This window comes from Leuciscus leuciscus (genome assembly GCF_965113295.1).
Source record: "Leuciscus leuciscus genome assembly, chromosome: 12".
In the NCBI taxonomy this organism is placed as follows: Eukaryota; Metazoa; Chordata; class Actinopteri; order Cypriniformes; family Leuciscidae; genus Leuciscus; species Leuciscus leuciscus.
Window position 1 is genome coordinate 1,912,227 of NC_138736.1, and position 26,855 is coordinate 1,939,081.

The window sequence follows — 26,855 nt, forward strand, 5'->3', positions numbered from 1 at the left end:
CGTACTGTGGCATGTGGGAGTTTACAGAGCTAAGATATCTTATTTAAACTCATGTATTTATGACCCATATACATTTATAAAACCGATTGGATGAGCCACGATCGAATTAGAAACTACGCATGACCGCATGTTATCTTTTATTCTTTTTATGTTTTAATTTTATAATTTAATTATATTTTATTTTCGTAGTTTTTATTTATGCAAGAGAAAAAAAAGGATATGTTTTTAAATAATTGTTCATTTACATCAATGTGTACTTACGATGGGGAGTTGTTTAATTTGGACGACGGGGAATTGTTTTAATTTGGACTCTGTGCATGCTCTTTGAGACCGTGACCATTGACCTGCATTATATGACTGACAGACAAGAACGGTTTGACCTAAAAATATAAAAATTGAAACTACTGCGGAAAAAAAGACACCTACATCTTGGATGCCCTTGAGGTAAGCTAAAACATACCAAAAATTAATTTCAAAGTTAACTATCCCTTTAAAGCTACAATATGTCATATTTTTCGCCGCTAGGGGTCGCTAACCTCTTACAATAACAAAGCCGTAGATTGATGACGCAGTGATAAGAGGAATGATGGGACTTGCTGTCATGCAGAAAGGATCTAATAATGTTTATGGATGAGTGAATACATTGATGTTTTTAACATGACTGTGGTGTGACGCGGGCGCGAGTGCTAATGAGAGACAGATATCAGCGCCACACGCGAGTCCCGCCGATATAAAGGAACGAGGACATTTCATTCTACCGGACTAACTTACCCTCAAGTGCTTTATTACTACTCACACAGGGCAGTTTATTAGACGAATGACACTTTCACTTGCTCTACACTATCACACTAAACTGCATTTGAGTGTGTTAAAGTTATAATGTTATTCTGTGTGTTAGTTTGTCTGTATGAGACTAGCAGTGAGCGAGATCAACATTAGAATAACAGACTGATCATATTCTAACATTTCATCATGTTGAGATATATAACACTGATTCGTTTTATGTACATTTGCTCACCCGTCTAATAAAGCTCACGCAGGAGTGGCGTCTCTGTCGAGTGGAAGTTAGCCGCGGACGCTAGCTCTCGCCATCTCGAAAACGCCACGCTGATATTGATCCTCGTTTTAGTTCTCCTTTTGTCCCAAAGTCTGCTTGCTATGGATCATGAGCCATAATGTTTGAACGAAACAACAACAGCGTGAGCGCGCCGCTAGACGTTACGCAGTGTTCCACGTCTGTCGCCATGGTTACTACGGCAGTACAAGCGGAAACCAGGGATAACGCGGATAATACGTCATTGACACGCCACAACTGAACAGGGACGAGCACTTTTTAAAATTGTGAATTTCTCTGAATTTACAAATTCTTGGAAACATTAAGAATAATGGAAGTATATAACACTGTGCAAGTGTTTTTGGGATATTTTGATACAAAATTCTTACATATTGTACCTTTAAGGTACCAAAATGCACCCTTTAGGTACAAAAGTGGAAAGGTACCACAGCTTTTGTACCTTTTGTTCTGAGAGTGCCCGGTTAGGAGCTTCTTGGCCTGAAATGTTTGAGAACCTCTGTTCTAGAACTTTCCGCAGGGCTTGTAATTGCCAGTTCTTTCTGTGGCTTTGGCTTCCTCCAAAGAAAAGAGATCTGTGAACTCAGACAGGGGCTTATGTGGAGTAAATGCGAGGGAATCAGTGTGAGGGTCGAGCCGTTGCCAAACCCAGCGTTCTGCGGATTCATGCATTGAGCGAGAGCTTCCGGCCCTTTCACACACACCAGCAGGACGTCCAGGAATATACAAGAATACACACGCCTGGGAAGGTTTTCCACTCGCCGGCTAATGTGCTGTTTATCCGGGAGACTCCGAGACCTGACTGTTTTCATAATCCACCAGACCGTCCTCGCATCTCTAAAGGGATTGTGGGTAACAACACTTTATAATAATGGTCCGTCATTAATAAGTAACTATGCAGGAAGTAATGCAGGACTAATGAGTAGTTCTACATGAACACTTCAGCTACTATTAACAAACAAGCTTAACTAATCAATAATATCACATTTAGGAGATAGTTCTTTATTAGGTAATCAATTATTACTTAACATCATTAAGAACTAATAGGTAATTATGACAAATTATAAAGAATTACTCATTAATTACTAATCACAACATTAACGTGTCTGAGACGTTAGCAATTGTCCTTTTTTTACACTCAACGTGGTCATAAAATGCATCACTAATTACTCAAGTGTTGCCTAGTCACTCTTCAAGAACTACTAGTGATCTGGACCATTATTTTAAATGGTGAAAAACATCTTTTTGACTTTAGTAGATCATAAGTAGTTCTTGAAGATTGTCTTCTTTTACTCAGAACATGGTCATAAAATGCATCACTAATTACTCAAGTACCTATTCACTCTTATAGACTAGTAGTGATGACTATATTCAGAGTAAAAATGATGACTGATGGTCTCAGACACACCATAATGTTCTTTATAATTTGTCAGTTAGTTAATAGTTATTAATGAGGCTAATCTAAAGTAATTATTGATTAACTAATAAGGAACTATCTCCTAAATGTGATATTACATACTGATTAGTTATGCTTGTTTCTATATTAGTTAATAGTAGCTGAAGTGTTCATGTAGAACTACTCATCAGTCCTGCATTACTTCCTGCATAGTTACTTATTAATGACGGATCATTATTATAAAGTGTTGCCGGATTGTGAAGCGTTCTCGGCTGTGTTCAGTTAATTAAAAACTGTTTTACCTGCAGAGACTCGAGGAACCGGAACGAGCCCAAGCGTCGGCCGCGAGGAACCAGGCAGAAGGTGGAGTTGTGGAGCAGCTCTTGGTAGTCAAATCTATGAAGAAAAATGAAAAAAAAGAATAATACATTTAGGTTAAAATATGGCAAATTGCTCTGGTTTTGCCAGATTTTACATTAATTGATCCAAAAATAAATCAAAATTATTAATTTATATTGTTTATTCTTATTTACAAAAAGTCACAAAAACTTCCTTAAATCAAACAGTGCAATTTATTAATTACAGTGAGATGCATAGAATTATAAACTTAAAAAGGCTGAATATAAACTGAGTTAATATGCACTAACGTTCAAAAGTTTGGGGTCGGTGAGATTTTTTTAATGCTTTTAAAGAGTCTCTTCTGCTCACCAAAGCAGCTGCATTTATTTGAGCAAAAATGCAGTAAAATTGTGTAATATGTTATCAACAATTACCTCAGAGTTTGACTGTTTTGCCATTGCTGGAGATTTTAACATTCACATAGATAATGCAGAAAACAATATGGCAAAAGAAATCAAAACTGTTTTAAAAACTTTTGATCTGACTCAGCATGTACATGGACCCACACACATTTACATTTACATTTTACATTTATTCATTTAGCTGAAGCTTTTATCCAAAGCGACTTACAATTGCTATATATGTCAGAGGTCGCACGCCTCTGGAGCAACTAGGGGTTAAGTGTCTTGCTCAGGGACACATTGGTGTCTCACAGTGGATTCGAACCCGGGTCTCTCACACCAAAGGCATGTGTCTTATCCATTGCGCCACCACCACCCCCACACAATCATGGACACACTCTAGATTTACTTATCAGTAAGGGTCTAAACATTTCATCGATTTTTATTAAGGATGTAGCACTGTCTGATCATTTCTGTATTTTCTTTGATATATTGATCTCTCCTGCCACTGAAGCTAGATCTGTGTCTGTCAAGAAGAGATGCTTAAATGAGAACACTAGTGTACTATTTATGAAGGCTATATCCTTAACACCAAGCATATCTGCTGACTCTGTTGATTTTCTCCTTGATTCTTTTAACTCAAAAGTTAAAAATATAATTGATGATATTGCTCCTGTTAAAGTCAGGAAGAAGAGTGGCAGACAAAAAGCACCTTGGAGAAACTCAACAGCAGTGCAACATATGAAAAGACAATGCAGAAAAGCAGAGCGCATGTGGCGGAAGACAAAACTTGTAGTCCATTATAACATCTACAAAGACAGCCTTCATGCTTTCAATATGGAACTAGGCAAAGCTAGACAGACTTTCTTCTCAAATATTATTAACAGCAATTTAAACAACACACGCACTCTTTTTGCTACTGTAGAGAGACTGACAAACCCCCCAAGCCAGATTCCCAGTGAAATGCTCTCAAACAGCAAGTGCAGTGAGTTTGCTTCTTTCTTCTCTGACAAAATCAATAATATCAGAAAGGTGATCAGCACATCCTTGAGTTGCGCTGGGGTCAGACAGATCAGACCACCTGAGAAAGTAGTTATCTGACTTCAAAGAAATTGATGGCAAAATTTTGGAAGAAACCGTACAGCACCTTAAAACATCAACATGCGCCCTTGACACACTTCCCACATCTTTTTTCAAAAGTGTGCTAAACAGTTTAGAAGCAGATCTTCTAGAAGTGGTAAATGCCTCACTTCTCTCTGGGAGTTTTCCAAACTCCCTGAAAACTGCAGTTGTCAAGCCCCTCCTGAAAAAGAGCAATCTGGATAAGACCATATTAAGCAACTATAGACCGATCTCAAATCTTCCTTTCATAGGCAAGATCATTGAAAAAGTTGTCTTCAATCAGCTGAACAAATTCTTAAGCTCGAATGGATACTTTGACAATTTTCAATCTGGTTTCCGACCGCACCACAGCACAGAGACAGCGCTCATAAAGATAATAAACGATATTCGCTTAAATACTGATTCAGGAAAACTATCAGTGCTGGTACTACTCGACCTCAGTGCTGCATTTGACACTGTCGATCATAACATACTTCTTGACAGGCTGGAAAACTGGGTGGGGCTTTCTGGGATAGTCCTAAAATGGTTCAGGTCATACTTAGATGGGAGAGGTTATTATGTGAGTATAGGAGACCATAAGTCTGAGTGGACATCCATGACATGCGGAGTCCCTCAAGGCTCAATTCTTGCGCCACTCCTGTTCAACCTGTATATGCTCCCAATGAGCCAAATAATGAGAAACAACCAAATTGCTTACCACAGCTATGCAGACGACACACAGCTGTACTTAGCCCTATCGCCCAATGATTACAGCCCCATTGACTCCCTGTGCCAATGCATTGATGAAGTCAACAGTTGGATGTGTCAAAACTTTCTTCAGTTAAACAAAGACAAAACTGAAGTTATTGCATTTGGAAACAAAGATGAAGTTCTCAAAGTGAACGCATACCTTCACTCTAGGGGTCAAACAACTAAACATCAAGTCAGGAATCTTGGTGTGACACTAGAGTCAGACCTTAGTTTCAGTAGTCATGTCAAAGCAATAACTAAATCAGCATACTATCATCTGAAAAATATTGCAAGAATTAGATGCTTTGTTTCCAGACAAGACTTAGAGAAACTTGTGCATGCTTTCATCACCAGCAGGGTGGATTATTGTAATGGACTCCTCACTGGCCTTCCCAAAAAGACCATAAGACAGTTGCAGCTCATACAGAACGCTGCCGCCAGGATTCTGAGCAGAACCAGAAAATATGAACATATCACACCAGTCCTCAGGTCTTTACACTGGCTCCCAGTTAGATTTAGGATTGATTTTAAAGTATTATTACTGGTATATAAATCATTCAATGGCCTAGGACCTCAATACATTGCAGATATGCTCACTGAATATAAACCCAACAGATCACTCAGATCATTAGGATCATATCAGCTAGAAATACCAAGGGTTCATTCTAAACATGGTGAGTCTGCTTTTAGCTATTATGCCAGCCGCAGCTGGAACCAGCTTCCAGAAGAGATCAGATGTGCTCCTACAGTGGTCACATTCAAATCCAGACTCAAAACACTTCTGTTTAGCTGTGCATTTACTGAATGAGCACTGTGCCGCTGTTCGTCCGACTGTTTGTACTGTACTGTATTTTACTCTATTTTTCTAAACTGTTTTAATTATTCTTATTTCTTTTAATTATTTTAATTTCTCCTATGTCAGCAGGGCATTTAGCCAGAAACTGTAAATGCCCACTCAGAAGGTGATAATGTGAAAGTGACGTGTATTAATGTGGGTTTGAAAGTAGAACAGTATTTAAATGACGATATTAAAGTTTTCGTCTGAGAAAGAATGTGAACGCAGTGCTAAAGAAAGTGAAAAGAACGTGTGAGTAAATGAGGGAGAAAAGAAAGTTAAAGGAAAGTTGATAGATGGAAGTCGTAAGAAGATTGAAGGTTAAAAGAAGGTTGAAAGATTTAAGTCTTAAGGGAATCCTTTGAAAGAAAGATCTATAATAATATTCTTTTTTTATTTTTTTAAAAGTACTGTATTTTATCTTATTTTTCTAAACTGTTTTAATTATTCTTATTTCTTTTCATTATTTTAATTTCTTCTATGTAAAGCACTTTGAATTGCCATTGTGTATGAAATGTGCTATATAAATAAACTTGCCTTGCCTTGCCTTGCCTTGCCTAATATTATTACATTTTAAATCAGATGTTTTCTATGTGAATATATAGTAAAGTGTAATTTATTCCTGTGATCAAAGCTGAATTTTCAGCATCATTACTCCAGTCTTCAGTGTCACATGATCCTTCAGAAATCACTCTAATATGATGATTTGATGCTCAAGAAACATTTATGATTATTATCAGTGTTGAAAACTGTCATATTTGTGTGGAAACTGTGATATATGTTATATTTCAGGACTCTGATGAACAGAATGTTCAAAACAACAGCATTTATTTGAAATAGATTTTTTTTTGTCTTTACTGTCACTTTTGATCAATTTAATGCATCTTTGCTGAATAAAAATAAAAATTTCTGAGAAAAAGAACATTACTGACTCCAAACTTTTTAATGAATGTAACATAATATAATATAAAATGATGGTCATGTGAGCATTTCCTATAACATTTCCAAATCCAGTTCCCCCATTTCCTGTTTCTTTTCTCTCTCTGTTCGATCAAAGTGTCAAAGATGCTGAAAGTAAAATATAAAAAAACGGCAACATTAAGGAAACCTATTAGCCAATGCAAAGAGCAAGCTTTCACAGGCTGTTTAAGCCCCCATTTTCGGCATAGAATCAGATTTAATCTCCTTCAGCAAGATTCCACTTGGCTGACCTCCGGATAAGAAGCCTTCTTCGCCATCGTCGGAAAAGCCTTCAGCGGGAACAAGCCCTGCTAGAAGCTCTGAGGACGCCGGCTTCCTTGTTTTCACTGGACGCCGCCTTCAGCCCGCTGTTCTGCTGTGCCATACGGCACACTATATCCTTTTAAGCTTTAAGTGTGTTCGCCGCTCCGACTCACTTTTTAAAAGAGCAAATTCCTAGGCGTTGTTTCAAATGCCTCTCGTCACCTGCGCCTCATGCAGAGGCCCTCTCGTCGGCGGAGACGTCTCATCCTCTGCACTTCCGGTTTGGGCCATGACCATGCGGAAGCTGCCCTCTCTAAGGGTGTGTGATGGTGAGATGTCGCGCACAGAGGATACCGGAGCGGATGAATACTGTTGTGTTTTGGAAAGAACCGAGACAGCGATCACACAGCCTAGCAGGTACTTAACTGAACTTTATTGAACACTCGCAGAGTACAACCACCTCGCTTAGGGCGTGGCTCACTCAGTAGCGATCCCACCCATCATATATATCACTACATCTCCCCTTCCCCAAACAATGAACTTAATGAATCAAAGGAATGTTTTGTTCTGGCATATTAAACAACTGGTACTCTAAACTTTCAAGCAGTACTATACCATACTTCTATAACAAAAAAGAAAATTATTGCTTTAATAAACATCCTTTATCATACAATATATCTTTTTTTTCTTTCTTTTTTTCTTTTTTTAACACAATAACCTTGTGTTTACTCCTTTTCTTTTCTAAGGAGGTCAGGGTGGACTATCTGAGCACTCCTGGCACAGTGAGAGGATTATTCTGCCTCTGTAGTGGTGGAACAGACAAACGTCCCGACCTTGTGTAAGTTCCTTGTCGGGTAGGTATGGCAGACTGCGGATCCTCACATAAGTCAGGCAAATCAACTGTTTGTTCTTTTTCTCTTTCAGGGTGGTGGAGTCGCACCAACACCCGTCTGTTGCGTCGAATATTTACGTGTGAGGTTTTCAAAACAAACGACCTTGGGGCCTGCTGTCGGATCACTTTCGCAGTGATGGCTTGGTCCTTAATCCAAACAGTCTGTCCAGGTTTCAGTGGTGACAAAGATCTTGCTCTATGTCTCTTATTGTACAAATCTCTTGTTTGAGCACGTAAGTTGGATTCAAACTGTTTCAGTTTGTCTGCATCTGGGAGTTTAGGTGTGAGAAGAGACGGCAGAGTTGGTAAGCCTGTTCTCAGTCTTCTGCCCATTGACAATTCCGCTGGACTATAGCCATTTGCTAGTGGTGTAGAGCGGTATGCAAGCAAGGCTTTGAACGGATCTGATGTTTTCCCCAGAAGTTTTTTGACAGTTTGCACCGCTCGTTCAGCTTCACCATTCCCTTGTGGATACCGTGGGCTGCTTGTTATGTGCTTAAAGTCATATTCCCTCGAAAACTCCCAGAAGTCAGCGCTGCTGTACTGTGGCCCATTGTCAGATATTAGTATCTCAGGAACCCCATTTCGAGCAAACACTGCTTTCAGCTGTTCTATTATGGTTGCAGAAGAAGTTGATGCCAATTTGACAACATCGACATCCCTTGAATAGTAATCGACAGTTAAAAGGTACTTTTGTCCCTTTAGTTCAAACAGGTCTGTAGCTGCTCTCTGCCATGAATATGGTGGAAAGTCTGTAGGCTGTAGGGGCTCTACAACTGTCGATGAAGCCTTTCTACACTCATCACATTGTTGCACCATAGTTCGCAATTGTGAACTCAGACCGGGCCACCACACAGACTGTCTTGCCCTTTGTCGACATTTTTCTATTCCTTGGTGTGCCTGGTGAATGTGGAGGAGAACTGAACTTTGGAGTGAAGCAGGGATTATCAATCTTGTCCCATGTAGGAGCAGTTCATCAAGGATGGAAATCATGTCTCTTTCCAGCCAGTAAGGTCTGAGTTTGTCACTGGCCTGCACAGTTCTCGGCCATCCATGCTCAAGGAACCTCATTACTTGACTGCATACAGGGTCTTTCTTTAACTCCTGTCGAATGTTGTCTAGGCGGCTCTTAGAGGCAGGGAAGCTTCTCCCTATTTGAGCGAGGTATATATTTGTGTCTTCCATGAGAGTTGAGTCATCAGCCGTTATATTGCTCATACTGGGCATTCTTGACTGTGTGTCTGGAGTTATGAACTGTTTACCTGGAACGTGGCTGATCTCGTAGGAATATCTCATAAGTCTCATTCTGAACCTTTGCAGCCTTGGTGGCAAGTCATCCAGATGTTTTGTGCTCTTTAAGCTCAGAAGTGGCTTATGGTCTGTCTCAAGAAAGAAATGCATTCCAATAAGATAGCAGCTGAAACGCTTGCATGCCCAAACAAGAGCTAGAGTCTCCTTCTCTATCTGAGCATATCTCTGCTCAGTTGGAGTTAATGCTCTAGACGCGTATGCAATGGGTTTCCATGCATCACTAGACTTTTGGAAAATCACTCCTCCCAGACCAAAGGACGATGCATCTGCTGCGACTTTAGTTTCCTTGCTTGGATCAAAGAGTGCTAAAGCTGGCATTGTGATCAGCTCTTTTTTCAGCAATGCAAATGATTCCTGCTGTGGTGCGTCCCAGGACCACATACTTCGTTGTGAGAGGAGGTCTCGCAATGGCTTTGTTTTCTCGGCCAGGTCTGGAATGAACTTCCCCAATTGGTTCATCATCCCAAGAAAGCTGCGTACCTCAGACACATTGTTAGGCTCACGCATATTTTGAACCGCAGCCAGTTTGTCTGGGTCGGGCTGTAATCCAGCTGAGGACAGCTTGTGGCCTAGGAACTTGACTTCCGTCTTTGCAAATTCACACTTCTTTTTGTTAAGCGTCAGCCCAGCTTTCTGCACCCTCTTTAATGCTGCGTCAAGTCTGATGTCATGTTCCTCTGGAGACCTTCCATATATGAGGATGTCATCCATGTGGCATGTGACTCCATCCAGTCCCTCCAAAATCTGACACATTCTCATTTGAAACAACTCGGGAGCACTGGAAATCCCAAATGGAAGTCTTTTAAACGAATAACGGCCAAATGGCGTAATGAAGGTAGTCAATTGTTGAGACCATTCAGCCAGACAGATCTGCCAAAATCCAGAATTGGCATCTATTTTGGTGAAGATTTTTGCTCCCCCTAACTGGCCTAGTGTATGATCTACTGAGGGCAAAATAAACTTCTCTCGTCTGACAGCACTGTTTAATTTAGTCAGGTCAACACAAATTGTCACTGTGTCATCAGGCTTTAGAACCGGGACCATACCAGAACACCAGTCACTTGGTCCTTCAACTTTCTTGATGATGTCCTGCTTCTCCATCCTGGATAACTCCTCTTTGACTTTCTCCATTAAGGGCACTGGGATTCTTCTGGCTACATTTACAGAATAAGGTGTTGCATTGGGTTGTAACTTAATACAGTATTCCTCTTTTAGCTCACCTAAGCCTGTGAAAAGCTCTGGATATTTCTCTTGCCACTGGCATTCTGTGATGTTATCCAGTCTTGTGATAAGGTTAAGCTTTTCAATGGCATGTCTGCCCAGAAGTGGTGTGAAGAGATTTTTGACCACATAGATGTTTTCCTCTATATTTTTCTCATTTTTCGAGATGGTGGTAGAAAATACTCCTTTCACATCCAAGACATTCTTTCCTGGTCCCATCAGTACTTTGCGCTTTTTCTTAAGGCCCATGTTTTTATTTGAGGCCAGCAGCACAAATATGGATTCAGGTATTGCTGTGACGTCTGCCCCAGTGTCCATTTTCATTTTCATTTTCACTGGTCGCTCCAAGATCTGAACGGTTGTGCACCAGCCTTGAGTACTTGAATCTACGGCTCTGAGGAATGCTTGCCCATCATCTGAATCACAGTCCTCTTTAACCTCATGAAGCACAGTCTTTGAATGGCATTGGCTCATATAGTGCCCTGTCCAATTGCACTGATGACAGACAGCTTCTTTGGCTGGGCAGAGATCCTTTACATGGTATGGTGATTTTCCACATCTCATACAGATTGATTTCTTTGTTTTTTCTTTGTTGTTTTTCTGGAAATTTTTTCCAATTCCCAGCTTTTCCTGACTTTGACTTTTTGGTTGAATCCTGACCATACATCTCTTTGTGTACAGCGTCTAACTTTAGGTCTTCGTCTTCTTCCTGCCTAAGTTCAGCCTGCTGTTTTCTCACTGCTTCGCTTTGCCTGGCCATATTTATGGCTTTTTCCAAAGTTAAGTTTGCATGCAATTGAAGGCGCTCTGACAGTTTGACATCTTTTAATCCGACTACAATTCTGTCTCTAATAAGTTCTTCTCTGAGTTCCAAAAGCACAGCGTTCCGACAATGAATACAGTGCAGTGATAAAATCATTAACTGGTTCATCTGGCTCTTGTTTCCTGGAGTTAAACTTTGCTCTCTCATAGATCACATTTATTTTGCCAGTGAAGTACTCTTTGAATTTATTCTGCACAGTTTCATTATTTCCACGTTCATCTATAGTCATGGCTAATCCGCACAAAATGTCATCAGCTTTGTCCCCCATGCAATAAGTCAATGTATTAACTTGGTGCAAATCTGATGCTTGTGCGAGATTACTTGCAACTCTGAAACTTTCAAATCATCGGAGCCATCTTTCAAAGTCGTTTGACTTTGTAAAGTCAAATGGATGAGGAGGTCGGATTTGATATGAAGTTGTGGGTGCTGGTAATTCGTCCATTTGCTTTGATGATTATTTTCCTTTTTTTTCTTTGCTTCTTTGAGCTCTTTTCAAACTTCAGCACTTTGTTTAACTTTTATTCATCTTAATATACGCTTCCAAATTGTCTCTGACGCTTCTCTGGCCTTCTCTCCCTGCACCCAGGTTGCCTAGCAACCGTACCCCTCCCCCGCTCTAAACTTACGATGCGGTGGTTGAGAGAGTGTGTTGATCCGCGTGCATTCTTTCCTTGTTTATCTTCTTCTTTTTTTTTTCGTTGGAAACGGCATACAATGCGGTCCTGCTGTAGCGTTTCTCCTGCAGCGAGGCTTATGGGCTTATTCAACAGTTTATCGTTTGTTGGAGACTGTTCTAGCCGCTTCTGACACCATGTTGTGTTTTGGAAAGAGCCGAGACAGCGATCACACAGCCTAGCAGGTACATAACTGAACTTTATTGAACACTCGCAGAGTACAACAACCCCGTTTAGGGCGTGGCTCACTCAGTAGCGATCCCACCCATCATATATATCACTACGAATACGAGCGAGCACACGCCGGCCCAGTCGCCGCATGCCTCGCTCTCTCCCAGAGAAACCTCCTCGCTGGTCCTGTTTACACAGTTGGACCAGCGCCCCTCTCAGCGAGCGGCCGGTCTTTTCTCGTTTGGTGCATGACGAGGAGGATGACAGCCTTTCTCTCGCTGCATCCGAATGCGAGGAATGGGAGGGCTCCGTGGCTAACCCCGCACCCTCAACACAAGCAGAGCTTCTCCACGTGCTGTCTAGGGCCGTTGAAGACATCGGGCTCGAGTGGTCTTTGCATGCGCGTAGCAGATTGGATGAGTGGTTTCTGCAGGGGCGCCGACAGGCCCCTCAGGAGAGGCCTGCTCCTTTCTTTCCTGAAGTTCACGACGAGCTAACAAAGTCATGGAAAGCGCCGCATTCAGCTCTTCTGAAACCTTCCATCTCCTCAACGCTCTCGACTGTCGACGCACGGTTGAAAAAGGATACAAGTCGATTCCCCCCCTCGAAGGAAGCGGTGGCTGCACACCTGTGCCCGCCCACCGCCATGGAATGGAAAGCTAAAGCGACTCACCCGTCCAAGCCTTGTCGCATCACTTCAGCTCTCCCCGGCCAAGCATATGCCTCCGCTGGCCAAGCTGCTTCGGCACTTCACAGTTCACACCATGGCTGTACTCCAAGTTTTCTAAGGCCAAACTTCTCTGCTCGATGCACAAGTCTGGACCTGAACCGGAAGCTTTCAGAGACCTGTGCAGCGCCACTGACCTGGCTCTGCGTGCTACCAAATCAACCGCCCAGGCCATTGGCAGGAGTATGGTGAACCTGATGGTGATTGAACGTCATCTTATGTTTTAGTTGATTAATGTTTCTCGCTGAATACTTAATGTGGACATTCTTGTTTGTTTTACAAGAGTGTATACGTTACTTACCACACATGCTTTTATTTTGAAATCTGTGAAAGGAAGTGCAGCGGCGCAGTGTGTATGTTAGCGCACTTTCCACATGAAGCGTCATTCTGATTAACACTCCCAGAGAAGAGAGAGGATAGATGTTTTAGATATCATCATATAGAGACTGTGTCTGTTCCCCGAATAGGGAAATACAAAAAACTCCCAAACCCATTTAAGTGCAATAATTGAATTGATGTTCAACTAATAAAAAACAGATATAATACAGATGAGCAAATGATAAAGCTTGGGTTGCTGAATATTCGATCCCTTACTTCAAAAGCACTTCTTGTTAATGATATGATTACAGTTTATAACCAAGATGTGCTGTGTGTGACAGCACTTGTGTTGTTCCAGCACTTTAAACACTTAAAGAAGATTAAAGAAAATAGTCCAACGCCGTGGAACAACGAGCACACCCAGGCCCTTAAGAGAGTAGCCAGAAAAATGGAGCGCAACTGGAAGAAAACAAAACTAGAGGTATATCGCATTCCATGGAAGGAGAGCTCGATTGCATACAGAGAGGCTTTAAAAGCTGCTAGATCTGCTTATTTTTCAACCCTATTAGAAGAAAATAAACAAAACCCTAGGTATTTATTTGAAACATTGGCTAAACTAATGAAAAAGAAAGCTTCAAGCCCAGAAGTTTCCAAGCAACACAGCAGTAATGACTTTTTTGAACTTCTTTACTTACAAGATTGATAATATCAGGGAGAAAATTATAACTATGCAACTGTCTACTATAGTATCGCATCAGAGAGTGCACTGTAGTCTCCCTGAGGAAAAATTCAATTAATTTATTGCTATAGGAGAGGAACCGACAACTTGTATGTTAGACCCTATACCGACTAAGCTAATGAAAGAGATGCCAGCTGTCATTGATCCTCTTCTTAATATCATTAATTTGTCTTTGTCTCTAGGATACGTACCAAAAACCTTTAAGCTGGCTATGATTAAACCACTTGTTAAAAAAACGCAACTTGATCCTCCAGAATTAGTCAATTACAGGCCGATCTCAAATCTACCCTTTCTGTCAAAGATAAAAGGCAGTATCCTCACAACTGTGTTCCTTTATAGAAATAAATAATATCTGTGAGGATTTCCAGTCCGGATTTAGACCATAGTACATTACATTACATTACATTACATTTATTCATTTAGCAGACGCTTTTATCCAAAACACCTCTCTTTTAGTACCGAGACAGCTCTCATTTCAGTCACAAATTATTTGCTCTTATCCTATCGGGGTTGTATCTCTCTGTTAGTGTTACTCGATCTTAGTGCTGCATTTGCTTATGATGTTATGTAGAGAGTGTGTGTGATTCATTTTTACTGTCACATGCAGAACACAGTGTATTATATTAGCCTGCATACAAAAAACTTGATTTATTATCACAGTATTTATGGTGTAGCCAATTAGATTGCAAATGTGTATTCATTGGTTTATTGTTATGGACATTTATACACAATTTGCAGTCAGATGTCTAATGTTTATTTGTTTGTTGCTTTTATTCAGCTCTTACGGTGTTTTTGGAAATGAAACCCTTTATAAACATCAGTTCCTGAGAGTAAATTGCATCTGTTCAGCCGGGAATGCTCAGTTTTTACCTTCACACTTCAGTACATCATAGCAAAGCTGGAGTTATACGTGTCTCGTTTGCGTGATATGCACCTTGACTGACATGCAAAAACGGCAGTTTTGCAAGCTTTATCTCTCTTAAGCAACAGGATATATGTAAAAGATGTTGCCCTATTCCTATTCATACCTATCTGACTTACACATCACACTTACTTCATGACTTGGCAGAAACATACTCAACAGGCGTTGTCAAACTTTAACTGAAGTTTAACACCCTCTGCCAAACTTTCCTCAATATGTTTTTCCCCAATTGACTGTTTTATAAGTCTTAACAATCATTTATTCAATCGTTCTTGTTGTCTAATGATTCACATAATCTCTCTTGCTTTGGAGACCGTTGTTTCCTGATGAGGATCTTCCCATCTTCTGTCTTCTACTTTTCATGGATTCTTTCTTCTTTTCTCTTCTTTTAAAGGTTAAAGTGGTTTTGTACAGATTTAAAATGAATTATAGATCTATTTATGATAATTATAAGTTTCGGCTGCAGACTAATAACAAGCACATTAATGCATTACATTGAATTTAAATGTAGGATATGTTCATGAATTAAAGGGATAGTTTACCCAAAAATGAAAATTATCCCATGATTTACTCAGCCTCAAATCATCCTAGGTGTATATGACATTCTTCTTTCAGACGAATTTATTAAAAAATTGTTATTTTAAAGGTGCTATAGGCAAGGCAAGGCAAGTTTATTTATATAGCACATTTCATACACAATGGCAATTCAAAGTGCTTTACATAGAAGAAATTAAAATAATAAAAAGAAATAAGAATAATTAAAACAGTTTAGAAAAATAAAAAATAAAATACAGTACAAACAGTCGGACGAACATTGGCACAGTGCTCATTCAGTAAATGCACAGCTAAACAGAAGTGTTTTGAGTCTGGATTTGAATGTGACCACTGTAGGAGCACATCTGATCTCTTCTGGAAGCTGGTTCCAGCATAATAGCTAAAAGCAGACTCACCATGTTTAGAATGAACCCTTGGTATTTCTAGCTGATATGATCCTAATGATCTGAGTGATCTGTTGGGTTCATATTCAGTGAGCATATCTGCAATGTATTGAGGTCCTAGGCCATTGAATGATTTATATACCAGTAATAATACTTTAAAATCAATCCTAAGTTTAACTGGGAGCCAGTGTAAAGACCTGAGGACTGGTGTGATATGTTCATATTTTCTGGTTCTGCTCAGAATCCTGGCGGCAGCGTTCTGTATGAGCTGCAACTGTCTTATGGTCTTTTTGGGAAGGCCAGTGAGGAGTCCATTACAATAATCCACCCTGCTGGTGATGAAAGCATGCACAAGTTTCTCTAAGTCTTGTCTGGAAACAAAGCATCTAATTCTTGCAATATTTTTCAGATGATAGTATGCTGATTTAGTTATTGCTTTGACATGATTACTGAAACTAAGGTCTGACTCTAGTGTCACACCAAGATTCCTGACTTGATTTTTGGTTGTTTGACCCCTAGAGTGAAGGTATGCGTTCACCTTGAGAACTTCATCTTTGTTTCCAAACGCAATGACTTCAGTTTTGTCTTTGTTTAACTGAAGAAAGTTTTGACACATCCAACTGTTGACTTCATCAATGCATTGGCACAGGGAGTCAATGGGGCTGTAATCATTAGGCGATAGGGCTAAGTAGAGCTGTGTGTCGTCTGCATAGCTGTGGTAAGAGATTTGGTTCTTTCTCATTATTTGGCTCATTGGGAGCATATACAGGTTGAACAGGAGTGGCGCAAGAATTGAGCCTTGAGGGACTCCGCATGTCATGGATGTCCACTCAGACTTATGGTCTCCTATACTCACATAATAACCTCTCCCATCTAAGTATGACCTGAACCATTTTAGGACTATCCCAGAAAAGCGATGTCACGCGTTTTTGTCACGCGATGTCACGCACCATTTAGGACTATAAGTGATGTCACGCGTTTTTTAGGCCAAAACATTTTTTGTCACATACAGCAAACATCTCCTCACTATCCGCTAGCTGCCTGTATCTAACACACTGTAAAAAAAAACGTGGTCTCTCTAGACACCACAGGCTCCACAAATGGCAACAAAAACAAACTGGGCCAGCCTGCACCACGAAACACAACAAACAGTTCCAGCCAATAACCGACAAGAATAATTTGAGGGTGGGGTTAGTGCGCGTACACATGAAGGGTGTGTGGAGGAGAGAGAAGCATGAAGAGGGAAGTTTGAATTATGGCCGACACACGACCAAAGAGATGACGTTCCGATTAGGAACGTGCGAAGTCCCAAATTTACATCGGAAAAACCTTCGAAAGGTGGCGATAACTCCGCCGGCAGAAGGGCTTCCAATCAGACACTCAGGTTCCTCTGTTTTTGCTGGACAGGGTAAATCCATTTTTCTTTCTAAACTGACGTTCATGTTCGCCAAACCAACACAAGGATGTAATTAGCTAGAACTATGCAGTCAGCGTTAACTTTGGTGAATACATCATATATGTTTCTAGCAGCTAGCGATCAATCTCTTGTAAATGATCAAGCAAATTCACAGTAGGGCGACAATTTGTGTGAATAATTGTTTTCACCCACTGTTTGTTATGAATTTTAATGTTCATTTATAGGCTATTGACAACCTTGACTAAATTTGTTTACGATGCCACCGTTGTTTATGCTCACTGGGAAACGCAACGCTAATGTTATCTTGCTATTATTGCGTCCTTGTATGGGAGCTATAGTTATAACCTCTGGTGGCGAAACGGTTTTAAGATAATGTTGCTCTTTTTCTGCATTCTGTTCTGCAATATATAAAAGCATTTATCTAACTTGGCGACATTACACATTGAATGAAGAAGTATCAGTAAAACTTAACTTTGTTTGTAGGGACTACTTTGACTTTCCTTTATGCCGGGAGGAGGGAGGAGACAGGATGAGGAGGAGGGAGGAGACAGGATGGGGAGGAGGGAGGAGACGGGATGAGGAGGAGGGAGGAGACGGGATGAGGAGGAGGGAGGAGACGGGATGAGGAGGAGGGAGGAGACGGGATGAGGAGGAGGGAGGAGACGGGATGAGGAGGAGGGAGGAGACGGGATGAGGAGGAGGGAGGGTCGAGCTAGCCTCCGTTTTGTTTGACAACAATTCGAATGTCAACAAGAAGTTACGTCTCCCGACATCGCTTATAGCACCTTTAATAGTTATATTAAAAAAATGTCCTGGCTCTTCCGAGCTTTATAATGGTAGTGAATGGCTGTATATTTTTTGAAGTCCATCAAAGTGCATCTGTCCATCATAAAAGTGCATCTATCCATGATAAAGGTAAATCTATCCATCATAAAAGTGCATATATTCATCATAAAAGTACATCTATCCATCATAAAAGTGCATATATTCATCATAAAAGTGCACCTATCCATCATAAAAGTGCATCTATCCATCATAAAATTGCATCTATCCATGATAAAAGTGCATCTATCCATGATAAAAGTACATCTATCCATCATAAAAGTGCATCTATCCATCATAAAAGTGCATCTATCCATCAAAAAAGTACATCTATCCATCATAAAAGTGCATCTATCCATCATAAAAGTGCATCTATCCATCATAAAAGTGCATCTATCCATTATAAAAGTGCATCTATCCATCATAAAAGTGCATCTATCCATCATAAAAGTGCATCTATCCATCAAAAAAGTACATCTATCCATCATAAAAGTGCATCTATCCATCATAAAAGTGCATCTATCCATGATAAAAGTGCATCTATCCATAATAAAAGTGCATCTATCCATCATAAAAGTGCATCTATCCATTATAAAAGTGCATCTATCCATCATAAAAGTGCATCTATCCATGATAAAAGTCCATCTACCCATCATAAAAGTGCATCTATCCATCAAAACAGTATATCTATCCATCATAAAAGTGCATCTATCCATCAAAAACGTGCATCTATCCATCATAAAAGTGCATCTATCCATCATAAAAGTGCATCTATCCACGATAAAAGTGCATCTATCCATCATAAAAGTGCATCTATCCATCATAAAAGTGCATCTATCCATCATAAAAGTGCATCTATCCACGATAAAAGTGCATCTATCCATCATAAAAGTGCATCTATCCATCATAAAAGTGCATCTATCCATCATAAAAGTGCATCTATCCATCATAAAAGTGCATCTATTCAAGATAAAAGTGCATCTATCCAGCTTTCCTGTAGCTCAGTGGTAAGAGCATTGCGTTAACAACGCAAGGTTGTGGGTTCGATCCCAGGGGATTGAACATACCTATGTATAAATGTATAGGATAACGCAATGCAAGTCGCTTTGGATAAAAGCGTCTGCCAAATGCATAAATGTAAATGTAAATGTATCCATGACAAACAGAAAAAGGAATGCTGTTAAAACGCTGTAGAACCACCAGCACCGGGAGAGACTTCCAGAAGAAGCACCGACACACTCGCTTGTTGAATAAATCAACACTCTTCAGAGACACCATCATAAAGAACGATCGGCTCCGAAACGAAAGACAAGTGGTGCGTGCATCCACTTCCGTATTTATACCCACGCTGCAGGGCGGAGCGTGGATGCAAAGCTCGCATCGCAAATGTGTGCATTGGCTGGTTTTATCAATACTCGAAGATGACAGGCTCCCTAAGCGTGATCCCAATCAGCCGATACATCGACTACGTCGAATGTGAGCGACTGAAAGGGTACTAGGAATTTCGTACAAAATAAAACAGACCAATAAATAAATGCAAATAAAGGTTATTAGTGGACATCAGCAAAAACAATATAAATATTGCTTTTGCTTATTTTATTTAAATTTATATACAACGTTTTAGAAACACAAGGCTACATCGAAACAATGGCATGAAGTGATTAATAACTTCTTATGAAGCATTGTTGAAGTCATCAATCAGTGTTTTGAGACAAACTAATAAAATAACAACAAAAAACAAGATATTAATAAAATAAAATAAAATAAAATAAAATAAAATATATATTTTTTTAAGGCCTACCAGCAATATAATATAAAATGTCTAACTAGTCAGTCTGGCGTCTAACAGCTGAGGTAAACGTTCCGAAAAAAAAAAGTACAATGAAACCACATACATTTTTAAACATAATATCCTTGTGACACATTTTTCTGCGTGTTATACAAACCAACAAACTACATAATAGCGCAAAAAGACTGGGGCTGCGTTCCAAACCGCATACTTCCGTACTATTTAGTATGGGAAAAAGAGTAGGCGAGCGAAAAAGTATGTACGAATCCAAAAGAGTAGGCGAGAATTACCTGGGTGACGTATTAATTATCGCGAGATTCGGGCTTAAGTGCGTTCGAATATGCCTACTTTCCTACTATATAGTAGGCGAAAACAGTACGTGAAGGAAGCAGTACGTTCGAAACATCAGTATTCATAAAAGAGTAGGCGAGAAGTTCCCGGATGGCTTACTGCTTCCACACAGATTTTTGAGTGCTGATCCGATGGATACTTTTCTATCCCAGGAGGCCACGCGAGAGGACACGTCATTATCAAACATAGCAGAGATCAGCGACGCGGGTGCTTTCAAATGTGAGTAAACACGGTTCCTTGTGTTAAAATTGCATGTGTTGAACTACTGTAGAGTAAACTGTTGAATTGTTGAAGGTGTAAAGACGTTACACAGTATAGTATAGTTGTGATTTTGCTGTAAAAACACGTTTTATTATGTATAACGTTAGCTAACAGGGGAGCTCCAGTAAGGACACGTAAGTTACGTCTCTAACGTGGATTTACATAAACCATATACATCTTAAAGACGCTTATTTTAAATGTCTATTTACATCTGAGAGGAAAATCTTCAGTAAGTTGCAGAAGAGCACATCACTACATGAAATAGACATCTGAGTGATGAATGTGTGCTAGAACAAATCTATAAAGTAACTAAACATAAGTTATCTATTTTATTTGTCCATTATGTTGATAAATTGAGGAACATTTATGTTGGATAAAAAGTTAAAACAACCTCAACATGTAAATGTAGTGTTGAGCTCATAAAATCACAGAGGTAATGTGAATCTTGTCTGGATGTTACAGGGTCGGATGAACAGATGTGTTGTTTATCCAGTGGAGAGTGGCTCATGAAGCTGAATGCTGCCATCAAAGGCTTTGAGTGAGTATACTACAGAAATGAATAACAACAACAACTATTTAAATATTAAGTTGTAGTTAATTTTAATTATTGTAATTTCAAACAGAGCTATTACAGCACTTTTCTGATTCTTGATTTCTGTGCATTTGCTGCACAGCTTTTGTGGTGGAGCAGGACCTGCGAGGGAAGATGATGGCGGCATTTGTGAAAAACAACGTTTTTGTCTTCTAAATAATACTGAAATCAAATGACATTGTGCGGTTAAAATGACTGTTTTTGTGTTATGTTTGTGCATTTTTGTAGGATCTGAAATGTCAGCAGGCTGGTGTGAGCACTGAGGATGAGGAGCCCAGAGCTGAATCCTGGAGATGGTGCCATGGATGAGACCTTCCATCACTCCACCTGCCCTCAGATTGTGAAGCACAACACATCACGCAACAACCTCAGGCACGAAAGCACGGCTCACCTCTGGCGGTCAGCTGATTCATCAGAATAAAGCAGCAGAATGGGAACCGCTGTGTTGAGATGGCAGAAGGATGTGGGGTTCAGCGCCTGTAGCCTACATACATGATTGTAGTTTGAATAAAGCTTTGTTTCATGTGTTGACTTGTATATGCATTTGTTTATTGTGTGATGGTGACTTTGATTCATTCTTTTACTAATTTATTAATATTTCTCATTGTTGTCAGTAAATAAAATATAATTATTTAATTAATGCTTTATTTATTGTTTGAATGAAAATGTAGATATGTTTACTATATACACATCTAAAGTGTATTCATGCATAGCTATGTCATATGACACATTACATTTTGTTTGTTTTATTGAATTATTTTCAGTAAAAAGTAATATAATTAAGTATTGGTCAGCATTTATCGTTGTTATTATTGTATGTTTTGGGGTGGGATAGCAATGCAATTCATTCTGGGGTAATATTCATATTTAATATCATTATACTTAAATTTTTCGAGTATAAAATCAACAGTTTTCTCTAAAGGCGAATCTTGGCACAGCTGCCCATCTCTTTTGTGCAGACATTACAAACGCTGAAGAAAACCGTTCTAGGTAGGGCTGTCGAGTTACTGGTGTTATGAGGTATGTGTGTATATATATATATATATATATATATATATATACACACATATATCAATCATGGGTTTGCATACATAATATGAGATTTTATACACAGGAAAAAAGAACCTACAAGGTTGAATATCGTAATATATATTTTCTTAAATAATTAGTTATAATACACTTAAAAAATTATTTTTTGTTATTTATAGGCCTGAGGGATGAAACGAGAGTTAAATTCAACAAGAAAAAGAGGAAAACAAAGCAATAAGCCACTTTTGCTTGTGGATGAAAATGTTTGGATATAAAATAAAGAAATTAACAACATATTCAAGAGATGACAATTTGGGGATTTTGTAATAAAAATAAATTATATCGTTAAGGATATAACGGTGGGTCACATTAGTAGGGTTAAATATAAGAACTTAAATCAACCCTAAATGTATTCACAAAATAAATGGGCAGCAGTTTCTTCAAAAAGACCACAAAATGAGCAAGTTTAATCAATATCAAGATATTTACAGATAGATGAATTAAACGTGTCGTTCAAATCTTTTAAGTTGCTGCCCGTGTGATAACGCGTCGTAGGTCACATGACAACGTCAACATGGCAGATGTCCGGTTCGCATTCATACTCAACGAGATCTGGCTATAAAGTACCTACTCTTTTAGCGCTCGTTAAGTAAGTACTTATTGAAATTAAGTACCTACTCATTGAGTATGCGGTTTGGAACGCAGCATGGGACTCAAGAGTGCGTAATCCTTCGGGTGGTGCGCGCCAGAGAGAAGTGTCCCTGAGGACAAATTCGATTCATTCATTGCTATAGGAGAGGAAGATTTGACTAAACTCATTAAATCATCTAATTCGATAACATGTATGTTAGACCCTATATACCGACTAAACTATTGAAAGAGATGCTTCCAGAGGTCATAGATCCTCTTCTTACTATCATTAATTCTAAACAGCTTCAAAGTTATTACATTAGCCTGCATACTAAAAACTTGATATATTGTCACACTATTTATGGTGTAGCCAATTAGATTGCAAATGTGTATTCATTGGTTTATTGTTATGGACATTTATACACAATTTGCAGTCAGATATCTAATGTTTATTTGTTTGTTTGCTTTTATTCAGCTCTTACAGTGTTTTTGGAAATGAAATCCTTTATAAACCTCAGTTCTTGAGAGTGAATTGCATCTGTTCAGCCGGGAATGCTACAGCAACAGTTTTTACCTTCACACTTCAATACATCATAGCAAAGCTGGAGTTATACGTGTCTCGTTTGCGTGATATGCACCTTGACTGACATGCAAAAACTGCAGTTTTGCAAGCTTTATCTCTGTTAAGCAACATGATATATGTAAAAGATGTTGCCCTATTCCTATTCATACCTATCTGAGTTAGACATCACACTTACTTCATGACTTGGCAGAAACATACTCAACAGGCGGTGTCAAACTTCAACTGAAGTGTCAGACCCTCTACCAATTTTTCCACTTTATATTTCCAACAACTTTCCTCAATATGTTTTTCCCCAATTGACTGTTTTATAAGTCTCAACAATCTTTTATTCAATCGCTTTTGTTGTCTAATGATTCACATAATCTCTCTTGCTTTGGAGACGGTTGTTTCCTGATGAGGATCTTCCCATCTTCTGTCTTCTACTTTTCATGGATTCTTTCTTCTTTTCTCTTCTTTGTTTTGTTTCTTTAAAAGACTGTCTACAAACATACAGTATCATCTATGTTAATCTCAAATTTGTTTGTTACATTTGTTTCATTTGTTACAATGTTTTTGGTTGTTGCTCTTCGCCCAGGGAATTTAAAATGGAAGTACACATTAATGTGTCATCTAGTACGACATACTGTATAAAAACTTTATATGTAGAAACAGCCAACTCAAAAAAATTAAAGGTTAAAGTGGTTTTGTACAGATTGAAAATGAATTATAGATCTATTTATGATAATAATAAGTTTCAGCTGCAGACTAATAACAAACACATGAATGCATTACATTGAATTTATATGTAGGATATGTTCATGAATTAAAGGGATAGTTTACCCAAAAATGAAAATTAGCCCATTATTTACTCAGCCTCAAATCATCCTAGGTGTTTATGACATTCTTCTTTCAGACGAATATATAAAAAAATAGTTATTTTAATAGTTATATAAAAAAATGTCCTGGCTCTTCCAAGCTTTATAATGGTAGTGAATGGCCGTATATTTTTTGAAGTCCATCAAAGTGCATCTGTCCATCATAAAAGTGCATCTATCCATGATAAAAGTGCATCTATCCATCATAAAAGTGCATCTATCCATCATAAAAGTGCATCTATCCATGATTAAAGTGCATCTATCCATCATAAAAGTGCATCTATCCATCATAAAAGTGCATCTATCCATCATAAAAGTGCATCTATTCATCATAAAAGTGCATCTGTCCATCATAAAAGTGCATCTATCCATGATAAAAGTGCATCTATCCATGATAAAAGTGCATCTATCCATCATAAAAGTGCATCTATCCATCATAAAAGTGCATCTATTCATCATAAAAGTGCATCTGTCCATCATAAAAGTGCATCTGTCCATCATAAAAGTGCATCTATCCATCATAAAAGTGCATCTATCCATCATAAAAGTGCATCTATCCATCATAAAAGTGAATCTGTCCATCATAAAAGTGAATCTATCCATGAATAGATGCATATGATTGGTCCATTATGGCCTCCTAATCATCCCCATAAAGTAATTGGCTTCATTCACTGTCTCCTCTCTTACACTTTTATAATGGCTATTATTGATCATTAAAACTGACATTTAACAAAGAGAGACAAGATTGTGTTTTATGTGTTAATATTATATTTAGTATGTATTATATTAGAGGCAGAGTGGTCTAGACCGAACTAGTTTGGTATTGAGAAACGGACATTTCGAAAACATTTTGAAACAGTTATGATGAAACAGTTATGATGAAACAGTTATGATGAAACAGTTATGATGTAACGAAGACTAGTTTACTGAAATCATGTGACTTTGGCAGTTTTATAAACGCTCTGAACCACTGATTCGAAACCGAAGATTTGAAGAATCCGAAGAATCAGTGTTTCGAAATCGCTCATCACCAACTACAGGTAACAAAGGTTTTTGGCTCCATCGCATGTTTCAATCTGCGCATCTGAGACGTAGACACAGACCAGTGAAAGGGTCTCGTTTTGAAGCAAAAAACCTGAAGAAAGAGCTGGTGTAGTTTGAGGCTAGAAGTGATCAGAGCAGGAGTGTGACGTAGGAGTCATTTTCATCTTCGTGATTCTTTTGATAATTATGTTACTGTAATGTGTTAGATCAGTGAAATAACACAGTGATACTCTTAAAGGGGTCATATAATGTCATTTTTGTACAAGCTAATATGATTCTTTAGGGTCTAAATTAAAAGTTTGTAATATACTTTAATTAAAATTTCTCATTAGTATTGTAAGAAAACACTCATTTTACCTGGTCAAAAACAGCTCTGTTTTCAGCACGCCGTTTAAGTGCATGTGTCTTTAAATGATAATGAGCTTTGCTCGCCCCGCCCCTCTGTTCTGTGCGTACACCGTTTGTAATAATAACACAATAACCATAAGGCGTTGTTCTTTATAAACGTGGGATTATGAATTATATTGAGAACGTCGTACATAGCAAACATGCCGTAATGTACCCTGAGTGTAAACAGCCGCATTCATCGTGAAGCGTGCTAGCGATCTGCAAAGATTAATATAAATATTAATATAAAGGTTAATAAAACGTTACACTCACTTCAGTTCTTCTGGAGGTGCAGCAGGAACACGAATAGTTGGTACCGATCCTTTTTTCAGGAGCAGCTTCTTAGCAAAACCAGCTTTACTGACCCTCGTTTGTAAAGCAGTCTGGTGTGTGAAATGATTCGCGCAAACATGAAAGCATTGACGTTGATCGTTGATTGGGGAATATTCCCTTCGAAAACAAACTCAGCCACTGCGTCTTCAGCGGTTCGGATTTAGGAACATCAAAATGATGCTGTGTTCCTTATTACACCCAAGAACAGAACACCACAATCGCTTAGATGCCATTCTGCTCATAGACAGTGCTCCAGTGTATCAACAATGACGCGCGGACTATGATTGACAGCTCGCTCACGAGCGAGGGCGGGTCTGTGTTGAAACGCTGCTGTCAATCTACAATCGTGGGAGGGGTGTCCGACCGCGTGACGTCACAAAAATCGAACGGTTTGATTAGAGACGGGGAAAACATATAAGGAGATTTTTTTAAAAACCATTTGTTTTGTTTTTTATCATTTTATGATGGTTGTGTACAGGCCCTGCCAACACACATTTCAGTACAATCAACTTGTAAAAGTGCATGTACCATTATATGACCCCTTTAAGAAAGCTTTAATTTGATGTATGTCTCTTTTTGGCATGTTTGTGTTATATAAATGTGAAATTGAATGTATTATTATTCGTATGATTGGTCATAATATTCCTCATATGAATAATATATTGGATAAATAATAAATATATTAATTGTTTATAAAAATATAATTAATTCCATTTATGAAGCCTATTATATAAAATGTATTTTGTTTAAAAGCAGATCAGTTGCTGAATTGTGAAGGTCTTCTGTGACTGAGGGTGATACACTGATGAAATTCAGGTGAGTTGAATGTTTATGCACTTTCTATAGAGCATGATATGCAATGGAGGTTTTACTAATAAAACTAAACTTTTGTTTGGACAATTCAAGTCA

The 26,855-nt window shown here is 38.9% G+C and overlaps 2 protein-coding genes and 2 long non-coding RNA genes across 4 annotated transcripts in view; 3 read left to right on the forward strand and 1 right to left on the reverse strand.

Annotated features, from left to right (window-relative positions):
- Nucleotides 1–7,132, reverse strand: part of LOC309510669 (exostosin-1c-like) — a gene marked incomplete at its 5' end in the record, with an annotated part of 23,257 nt that extends 16,125 nt beyond the window's left edge. The window contains 2 exons of the mRNA XM_082185541.1: nt 2,771–2,923; nt 7,106–7,132. Of these exons, the coding sequence (XP_082041667.1) occupies nt 2,771–2,923; nt 7,106–7,132 (180 nt within the window). The remainder of the gene's footprint in view (nt 1–2,770; nt 2,924–7,105) is intronic.
- Nucleotides 1–15,735, forward strand: part of LOC309511002 — a 51,967-nt gene extending 36,232 nt beyond the window's left edge. Inside the window, exon 3 of the long non-coding RNA XR_014210462.1 lies at nt 15,563–15,735. This is a non-coding gene — a long non-coding RNA (uncharacterized lncRNA). The remainder of the gene's footprint in view (nt 1–15,562) is intronic.
- The window catches only part of LOC309510889 (uncharacterized protein), a 264,657-nt gene that overhangs the window by 210,913 nt on the left and 26,889 nt on the right, over nt 1–26,855 (forward strand). The window lies entirely within an intron of this gene.
- Nucleotides 20,063–21,722, forward strand: LOC309511901. The gene is made up of 3 exons (XR_014210812.1): nt 20,063–20,452; nt 20,957–21,032; nt 21,169–21,722. It is a non-coding gene; the product is annotated as an uncharacterized lncRNA (long non-coding RNA).